General features: G+C 38.7%; 1 protein-coding gene across 1 annotated transcript; it reads right to left on the bottom strand.

The window, feature by feature from the left end:
- Positions 1-2,156: 2,156 nt before the first annotated feature.
- On the bottom strand, positions 2,157-10,132 carry zdhhc11 (zDHHC palmitoyltransferase 11). The gene is made up of 11 exons (XM_077598842.1): positions 9,895-10,132; positions 8,043-8,261; positions 7,698-7,876; positions 5,862-5,963; positions 5,662-5,786; positions 5,408-5,563; positions 3,741-3,859; positions 3,620-3,669; positions 3,471-3,534; positions 2,976-3,051; positions 2,157-2,827 (listed from the first exon to the last, which is right to left on the bottom strand). The coding sequence occupies exons 1-11, from the start codon at positions 9,913-9,915 to the stop codon at positions 2,685-2,687; spliced, it is 1,254 nt and encodes a 417-aa protein (XP_077454968.1). The 5' UTR covers positions 9,916-10,132; the 3' UTR covers positions 2,157-2,684.
- Positions 10,133-10,440: the final 308 nt, after the last annotated feature.

The following is a 10,440-nucleotide window of genomic DNA, read 5'->3' as shown; positions in this document are numbered from 1 at the left end:
TCACATCCATACCTATAGTGTCAAATGCAGGTTGATAGGGCAGATGGGGTGTATCTTTAAAAAGGGGGTTTGCTACTGTGATGACATTTCAAATTGGAAGTTCTTGGGCTTTTTTGGAGCACATTTTGTCAGTCCCCAGGTGCCCCAGTCCTCCCAATGGAAATAAATTGGACCTCTATTAATGGAAATGGAAGGCAATGAGGTTATAGACTATGGTCCTCTGTTGTTGTTATTAATATTCTGGTGGAAGTGCATGTTTACTAGTACTATATTCAAATTCTTATAACACATGGTCTGCCCTCTTAACTTGACGTTCTTAGCTGTTACACAACAAGTGTGAGTCTAATGGCATAACTTGGATGGACATTATGTAACCGTGAAGCCCCTGCTGTAGCACTATCGTAACAGAAAACCGTCACAGGATTTGAAGACTAATCACCTCACTGCTCACAACGAGGAAGAGCATGCAGCAACAAAAACATTTTATGCTTTTAAATACAGAAAAATGTCTTGTAAAAATTTGCAGTACAATAGGATTTTCTTTTTTTCCCCCTTAAGGGGACCACATTCATCCATTCATGGCAGCTTTCCACCATTTCCTTTAGATTATGTGTCAAAGTGGCGGCCCGGGGGCCAAATCTGGCCCGCCGCATCATGTTGTGTGGCCCGGGAAAGTAAATCAAGAGTGCCGACTTTCTGTTTTAGGATCAAATTAAAATGAAGAGTATAGATGTATATTGAATTTCCCAATTTTGCCCCTTTTAAATCAATAATTGTAATTTTTTAATCATTTTTTTCTGTTTTTAGTTCAAAAATCATTTTGTAAAATCTAAAAATATATTTAAAAAAGCTAAAATAAACATTGTTTTAGATCTATACAAAAATTTAATATTCAGGGATTTTAATCCAGTTCTTTTAATCAATTTAAAACAAAAAAATCTAAATATTATAATATCTAAAATGGTCCGGCCCACATGAAATCAAGTTGACGTTAAAGCGGCCCGCGAACCGACCAGAGTCTGACACCCCTGCTTTAGATTATTTGACAGAGACAATATTTTGGCCATTCCAACAAAGGACAAGTACCTTTTTTGTAACATAAACCATATATGTGGACATCAAATTTTGGGTCAGTTATGGCCTACAAGCCTACATGATTGTGAAGTCCACACGTGGACGCCAGGTCTCAATAACACGGCAATGGACATTAAAAGCTACATCCTAAATATGAATTTGCTGGCAAAAACAGCCTTCATTTTTAAGCAGGCTTTTTAGCCATTTGCTCATCACATATTTCATGCACAGACACCGATTGATGTGTGCCGACTGAAGCTTGGGGGCTCACAATAAGTAGGCTGCAGGGACCCCAAATGAGATCTGCCCAAGAATATTCTTACTTTAATGTATATTAGATCAAATAACTTCTATCTGGCACAGAAAAAGGTTTAAATTTTTAAAAAACCAATCAAATTGCTTAAACATGTTCCAGACAAGTTTACCAGTCGGGGTACTTAATAATTCCCTGTGGTCACACTCAATTTGTAATCTGACCAAATGAGGATGACCTACTGTTTTTGATCCTGGAAGATTGTGAAAACTGATATTCAATCATCTTGACTACAATTTTAGAGCGATGTGATTTACCACTATTTTGGAAATTTGATGGCTTTGCCACAGCTTGCAGGGTGGAATGATTTGACAGTAATTTATAGTCATATCATATACATACCTTCTAATTATTAGGTGTGGCAGATGTCAATAAAAGATAATTTTGCCTCGGAATTTAAGCATTGAACATGTTAAAAGTTAGGATTATTACATAACACATACATTTGCCATATTATATTGACGCCTTCAAATAATTGCCTAAATCAGTTTCTCAGGAAACACAAAAAATGAACCATTTGTTGATTTTTACTACTCACAAGCAATTTGCATCATATTAGTAAAATATGATTAGCAAAATAATTTTAAAAACAGTAAATTGTTCATCACTATACTTTTGCCTCTTTAAAAAAACAGGCAACTTCTGGGTCCAAATATCAAATATCCCAACTTTCTCAATAAGAAATTCCTGGACCAAAATCCTTGACAACCCTCACGTGTCCAGTGTTGTTTTTTTCACTAATAAGAACGAGAAATTAAGACAGCAAACAATTGTTTGTAAATCTTTACTATGAAATGAATTGACAACTAATGACCAAACACATAAGTGATGTTCAGTCCTCTTCTCCCACTATAATGTGCTCCATCGTTTTTCTCAACGCATGGATTTATTTGCCCATACAAGGTTGTTGCATTGGCTAGTACATAAAATGACATGATTTACGCATTACTGCCCCGTACTTGGAGCATGTTTTGTCCGGAAAAATAAATAAAAGCTCTCCAGATGCCCCAAAACAGCCAAGATTAATGGCACAGACGCTTACATCCAAGTTGGACCACCTTAAATGTCCATCTGTAGAAAACCTAGCAAACATGCATCAATATAATTTTTTTGAAAATAATAAACAAAGAAAGCGGAGCAAAACAATAGTGAGCACTTTGTAAAAGGTTTCATGTGTAGTATCAAAATGTCGGTGTCATTTTGTGGATGTCCTGAAGAACAGAAAAGGATCCACAGTAGCCCATCTTATCAAGGTGTCCCTGAGTGTAACATACAATCTTGGTGAAGCATTTGACTGTTATGTGTCATCTGGAGTCATGACTGAGCTTCCGAGGGGATCCTGGACATCCGGAACGCTTTCCACTGACCGGATGCTTTCACTCTGCATGTCAGCGCCCATCCCAGGCTTCCAGCTCCTGGATGTGCTCATGTCGCTTTTGTCTTTCATCAGATTTTCCATGTGAAAGAGGAAAATTATTCATGTAACTGACAGTTTGACCACTAACATACTGTAATGGTTAATGTGGTTTAAAAAAATAGCAGCGTAATATTTTTACGACATTTTTTTTTGGGATGGACAAATACTCACTTTCTTTCTTTGTGGAATTTGGTGTGTCATGATGGAAGGTGGTATCCTTTTCTGGCGGTTTATCAATATTTTCCAACTAGGTGAAAGCAGAAATCATGTCAGGAAGAGTGTAGGAATTCATCAGACTGCACACACAGGTAACCACACTCCTTAATTTAAAAAGTCTTGAGCATTTGTGCATATTTTTGTAGGTACATGCCTCAGCCTGAGAGTGGCAGTAAGCACTTCTGAAAAATTCCAACGGCAGCAATACTCAACATGATGGCAGCCAATGATTTAAATGAGTGTAAGTGTAAGTACCTAGTGTATGTATGTATGTATGTATGTATGTATGTATGTATGTATGTATGTATGTATGTATATATATATATATATATATATATATATATATATATATATATATATATATATATATATATATATATATATATATATATATATATATATATATATATATATATATATATATATATTTCTTTCTTTCTTTTCCCCCACCTCTCTGCAGATGGAGTCCGGCAGTCGGCTGGAAAGTGATCCTTTATTGTCAGTCTTGCATGTGCTGTTGAATCATAAAAAAAACATTGAAAGACACTCTTAGCAAAGTTTATATAGGTGCAATAAAACCAGTAGTGACTTGATGCTACCTTGAACCATGAATTTGGGTGGGCTCACAGTCCATAGAGCTCAGATGATTCTTTAGCAAAGAAACAAGTGTTAAAAGGCGACACAGCTGACGGATGGGAGAGGTCAAGTGGGACTTGTCACCTGTGAGACCTTGCTGCTAATTTGGATTCCATGTGGACTTTCCACTTCAGCATCTCTACTTCTGGCTTCTTTTTGACGCTGCAGCTTTATATAATCAAATGTGCTTAGTCCTTTACACACTGCAACAACAACACCAGAAGGATTGCATTTTTGTTGTTGAAATAAAATGTGTACAAAAAAACAGGAAAATATGTTGACATTTAGGAATTTAGTAGTATATTCTGCAACATATCTAACTTTTCAACTTATATCGTACCCTCCCCAAAAAAGTACCTTTAAGCTTCCAGGTTAAGATCATGCTTTTGATGTTGGGATTTCTTTGCTATAGGTTATAGGTATTCAGCACAATTGACACACACCCACACACACTTGTATGATGCCCCCTACTGTTTTGAAGTGTGAAAAACTTTTTGGAGCAACTTTAAGTAACAAAACTCTACAAAAGTAAATGCAAGCATTAGGAATGTTAACCCTTACACGCACATATTTTTTTTATTTATATATATATATATATATATATATATATATATATATATAAATGTAAATATCTATATCTATATCTATCTATATATATATACATACATACATATACACACACATATATATATATATATATAAATATATATATATATATATATATATATATATATATATGGGGGGGGGGGGGGAAATATATATATTTTAAGTAAAATAAATAAAATGTAATCAATTTTAAAATCAACTTTAAAAAAATAATTCAGTTTCCAAACAGCTACTCCTCACAAGGGTCGCAGGGGGTGCTGGAGCCTATCCCAGCTAATTACGGGCACCAGGCAGGGCGCACCCTAAATCGGAGACCACCCAATTGCAGGGCACAAGGAGACAGACAACCATTCCAATAACCAATCCAATAATCCCTCCCAGTTGAAATGGATTCCATGTCTAATGATAGGTCTTTTCAATACCATTTTCCGTCTTTTACTAACTACTACTACTGAAATGACCACAGTCCTTGAACGTCTGAATTAGAGGTCAAAATAATATATTTATGATATAATTGCTTAAAACCTATTAGCCCCTGAATAATATAAGTGAAGACCGGTCAAAGATATTTCCTTAATATAAAACTCATCTTATCTCATCGCATTTTTAGAACCGCTTTATACTCATTAGGGTCGCGGGGGGTGCTGGAGCCTATCCCAGCTGTCTCGGGGCCAGGGGCGGGGGACACACTGAATCGGTGGCCAGCCGATCGCAGGGCACAAGGACACAAACAACGATTTATGCTCACACTCATACTTAGGGGCAATTTAGAGTGTCCAATCAGCCTATCATGCATGTTTTTGGAATGTGAGCGGAAACCGGAGTACCCGGAGGAAACCCACGCAGGCCCGGGGAGAACATGCAAACTCCACACAGGTGTACATGACCTGGATTTGAACCCAGGACCGCAGAGCTGTGAGGCCGACGCGCAAACCACTCACCCACCCAGCCCCCCAAAATAGGAGACCAGGAACTAAGAGTGAAGGCACATATGTTATAAAAACAACCAATTGATACTTTCCTATTAGCCAGAATTTGAGGGGATTCATCATCTTTGTTATATTAGTTATATTTTCGGCAACGGGCCGCCCTAATATAAAACTACTTGCAAAAAAAAAGTTGGGGGCGGTTGTTTTTTGACTCACAGAGGTAGAAATGGAAACAGAGCAGGTGCCAGAGCAGCAGTAGGCACGTGAAGCACAGTATGACGGTAGCGAAGGCAACTATAAGGAGACCAGCCGCACTCGTTTTCACGGGGGCTGATGGTAGAAACACCAGCCAGGTGTTGTTTGTCAGCACACCTGCAGGACGTGGGTCATTTCACACAGACAAACACACACACACACACAAAAGTACAGGTTTGAATAGAGAAATTATCATAACAAACATTGTGACTCACTATGGAACCGCGGGTCGCTCCGTAAAACGTTTGGATCCACATAGTGCTGTATGAATATAAATGTGATGACAGCAACCAGGAGGACCACGCCGACTGCTGCGGAAGACACCGCCACGAAGAAACACCTGACGGAAACACGGGTGAACTCATCCTTAACGTGTGCAAATAGGCACCGCGGTGCAATATTTCTCTGCTTTTACCTGTAGTTTCTGCCCCCAACACAGTTGTTCAGCCATTTACAGTGATGATCAAAATCTGACACACATTTGTTGCAAACACTGCAATGTTTCACTTTGGGGCCACTGAGGAAAGGGAACATTTTACAACCATTAATCACACACTTTATATAAACAAGTAAACAGGCCCGAATAATAAGTGTTAGTCCTATGGATCATATTGACAGAATTGGCAAAATAAAATATAGTGGACATTTCAGATAAGCAGTGGGTGGAAAGTACTTTGAGATACAGTAGGACAACTTAACCCCAAAATAAACAGTACACTAAATACTAGAGCTATAGACTAAGTTGCATATGCTAATGTTTTAAATTGGTTAATTAGGAACTAATGAGAGTGCATATTGCATACATCATGGTCATGTTTGCCATGGGTACTGTATATTTCACATTTCTGAACTTTCTTTTAATAACAATTGTTACTTTAGTATGCCAAAGGCCTCTAAGCTCGATCTATGCGTATTATAATTAAAATACCGGGAAAAGCGTAAAATATGTACTGTGCGATTTTGAAAACCGTAAAGGCCGTATAAGTGGAAAAACAAGACGAATTATAAGAAATTTAACAAATTAAGGAAACATATTCAATGAGACTTGAATAAAATGACATTTTCATGACGACTAATGAGAATCTCCAAAGTACTTTTTAGCAATGCTCAATAGTGTAGCGACACTTGCCATCAGCCTAGGCAAGTACAAAGAAATAACTTGACGATTGTATGCAATATGCACTTTTCGAGATCTACTTTCAAAATTGCTGGTCACCCTATCCAAGATGGTCACCAGTTACACACGCCGCTATATAAAGAAATGGGCTTGTTGCCCCTCCCAAAATGATGATAGACATCCAATTGTATGGCGTTCATTCATCCTTCTGATGTGAATGTAATATGTTTATCGGTACACGGTCGATTGGTCGTTGGTCTTTTGGTCGCTGATCTTTTGGTCGCCGGTCTTTTGGTCGCCGGTCTTTTGGTCGCCCGGAAGGTTATTGATAATTACCATTTAAATCGTTGCTCAAATTCCCCAAATACAAACTGCGAATTACTATTTAGTCATACTGAATGCCCTATTAATTATTAGGCTAAAGAAAAGCTCCAAATTTCCCGGACTTTTATTGTTTTTTGTTGGAGAACTTGTTAAGACCCTGACTGACGTAGCTTCTTAAAGGGACAACGCATGTACATACAAACTCTTATACACTCACACGTCGGCTCAGTGAAACTGCTCATGGCCATTGTTGGCTTTTATTGATGCGTAAACCGTGTTGTTTTACCTTGTTTTGTCGCCGGTCTTTTGGTCGTCGGTCTTTTGGTCGCCGGTCTATTGGTCGCGACAACGGGCGACCAAAAGACCGCCGACCAATCGACCGCACACATGTTTATCAATGCTGGGAGACATACAATCCACTTGAAGTGGGAGAGTGGCGGTAAATGAACGTTTGTTTGTTCCAATCCTTCCACTTCAAATGGATTGGACACCTAGCGCCTTCAATGACAGATGAGTTTAAAGGAAATCTTTCCAATATGCACCCTCCCACCAATTTGTTTGGAACTTATGCTTGAAATGGATTCCACGTCTTCGTATTTGCCCAAACAATCTGAAGCAGAAGCTTGTTCATTCCCTGCCACCCTTCTGCTTCAGATTCATTCATTCCCTGACAGTCATTCTACCTCAAAGCACAGCATTGGGATTCAGTGATACCACAAAGTCTGGAGTCAGAGTCAGGAGGCAAAAAAATGTATCAGGGAAACACTGCTTTTTAGACATTTTAAAGATGAACAAAGATGGCATACGTACACCTTGACGTCACACAGATAACAGTGTGAATCCTGGATGACGTGAGCCTGCACTGTGCGGTCAAAAAGAGGCATCGGACCAGCGTAAGTCTTTTTGGCCCTCACGCTGGCATCAGCTGGATCGATAGTCACTGCTGCGACATGACTGAGCAAGTGCACGCCAAACGCCAAACCTATGAACTGGGTGGCGCCATGGTTGAGGAAAAGTTCTTTGATTAAAATAAACAAAAGCGCCACTGATTCTGAGCTTTTAAGAGCTTCATGAAGACACAAACAAACAGAGATTCATGTCGTTAATAGAAGCTCATAGAAAGCACCCATACAAGAAAAACCTTGTTAAGGATACGGCGTAGAGCACGTGCTTCCAAGGGGGCGGTAGGAGAGGGATGAACATGCCAAAGGCCACGATGGCGAAGTAGTTGTACACCAGCCAGACAATGACTTGGAAGACCTGAGGGGGCCAAGTCCATCCGTTCACTCGCGGGGTCTTGGTTGGGACCAGGTCGTTTCGACTGCTGACACGCATGGGGGCAGTGCGCCTCAACTGTCCACGGAGGATGTTTAACTATAGACACAAAGCATCACAAAAAAACATCATTTAAACGCACAGTTTGGAGAAATGAAGGCCTGAAAAATGTGACCACCAAGACTAAAAAGTAAACATTTGCTTAGAGCAAGGGTGTCAGACTCGGGTTGGTTCGCGGGCCGCTTTAATGTCAACTTGATTTCACGTGGGCCGGACCATTTTAAATATAATATTTAGATTTTTTTATGAATGGATTAAAAGAACTGGATTAAAAACCCTGAATATTCAGTTTTTTATAGATCTAAAAAAATGTTTATTATAGCTTTTTTATATATATTTTTTTAGATATTACAAAATGATTTTTGAACTAAAAACACAGAATTTTTTTGATTAAAAAATCACTATTATTGATTTAAAAGGGGGAAAATCAGGAAATTTAATATACATCTATACTCTTCATTTTAATTTGATCCTAAAACAGAAAGTCGGCACTCATGATTTACTTTCCCGGGCCACACAAAAAGATGCGGCGGGCCAGATTTGGCCCCTGGGCCGCCACTTTGACATATGTGGCTTAGAGGCTCATATTACTTCAAATGTCGGGATGTGGCGATCACATATTTTTGCACGGGAGTACGACACACCTGATTTTGAGGGCCCCCAATTTGAACAGAACCTTTTGCAACATTATAATCCGATAAAAGGGTGATTTCAGAGAAGCAAAAATAAAAACAACAACAAAAAAACTAATGACAATGATCAATGAGATGGGATATGCTCCTGCAAACACTCATCCCGATGGGAATATGCAAGAGAATGGCAATATTCATTTATGTGTTACAAAATTGTTCAATATAATATATTATATCTTTGCTTAATTATACAAATTAATCTGCAGAAATATCTATGTCATTTACTACCCATTTATGTTAAGAGTGCCCAAAAGAAATACGTTTTATAGTAGAAATACAGTCTCAATTATACTAATTACATTGAATTTTGATCTGTGGAATAAAGTATGGAATTTTATATTTTTTAAATTCAATTTGTTTGTATGAAAAGAAGGTATCTGTAAATCCTTAAAAACAAATCAAGAATCAAATTACCATGGGTCACCCCTGGGATCCATTACTCCTTACACATAACAAACAATCAAGATGATGACAACAACAAATTAAGATGAAATACATTTACTACCATTGCTTTGCATTTTGAAATTCGCAAAGGAGGAAGTTGCCTGGTTGAAAATTTTAGATTGGAAAACACTGCTGCTGCTTCTGTGTGCAATGTCCTAGCTATGTTTATATTGAACTAAATAAACAATAAATGTGAGTGTTGAGTGTTTCTCTTTAAATAGACATTTGATCAAAAGCTACAGCCCTTTCTTTTTGGGTCATCTGACTCACATGTTTTGCTGTGGGCCCTTCATGCTGACACAAGGGTTTTTGTGTCTGTTTATCTGTATAGCAATCGCAGAACATTTCCAAACATTTCAACAGGCTGTAAAATAAATAGACTTTGCTAATGATTTTTTTGGCAGCACGGAATAACATAGACAACTCGCTACGAGTTTGCATGAATAAATGTAAATCAACTTTATGCCCAGTGAAACCCTTTAAAAAATCATGATGGTGAATATTTTCCAAGTCCAAATACATTGAGAAAGACTTACATTCGTTGCAGCGCTCATCATATCAACCGCGGAGTCATCGCTTTTAAGATCAAAACAATGCTCATGGTCATTTCAAGCGAGTGATTCATTTTCACAGCTGCACCGCAACATGAGAACAAAACAGATAAATGAGAAATGGATCAAAAGTCATCTGGAGACGTCCTCGAAAAGGCGTAATGGAAAGACGACGACTTAGAAGTTGAAGAAGCAGTTTGCTCGGCTGTGCCATGGCAACTGCTGCGCATGCGCACTGTCGACGGTGGATGTTGCGTTCAGGTTCCTCACGTCACAGAATGCAGTGATTTATTTATCTATTTTATTTTTGGGCTTTCACATCATTCATTCAGGGCAGCCCGCCAGATTGAGTGGTTAGCGCGTCGGCCTCACAGCTTTGGGGTCCTGGGTTCAAATCCAGGTCGGTCCACATGTGTGGAGTTTGCATGTTCTCCCCGGGCCTGCGTGGGTTTCCTCCGGGTACTCCGGTTTCCTCCCACATTCAAAAAACATGCATGGTAGGCTGATTAGACACTCTAAATTGCCCCTAGG

This window comes from Stigmatopora argus, chromosome 4 (assembly GCF_051989625.1).
Source record: "Stigmatopora argus isolate UIUO_Sarg chromosome 4, RoL_Sarg_1.0, whole genome shotgun sequence".
Taxonomy (NCBI): Eukaryota; Metazoa; Chordata; class Actinopteri; order Syngnathiformes; family Syngnathidae; genus Stigmatopora; species Stigmatopora argus.
Note: the sequence above shows the minus strand (reverse complement) of the source record. Positions and strands in the feature narration are given on the sequence as shown.

What these genes read in the sequence shown, in the direction of transcription:
- zdhhc11 (XM_077598842.1), bottom strand. Translation starts at nt 9,915, where the DNA reads ATGATGAGCGCTGCAACGAAT. An exon ending in GAGCGACCCGCGGTTCCATA is followed by an intron (nt 5,564 to 5,661) that starts GTGAGTCACAAT and finishes CACGTCCTGCAG; the next exon opens with GTGTGCTGACAAACAACACC. An exon ending in CGGACTCCATCTGCAGAGAG is followed by an intron (nt 3,052 to 3,470) that starts GTGGGGGAAAAG and finishes GCTTTCACCTAG; the next exon opens with TTGGAAAATATTGATAAACC.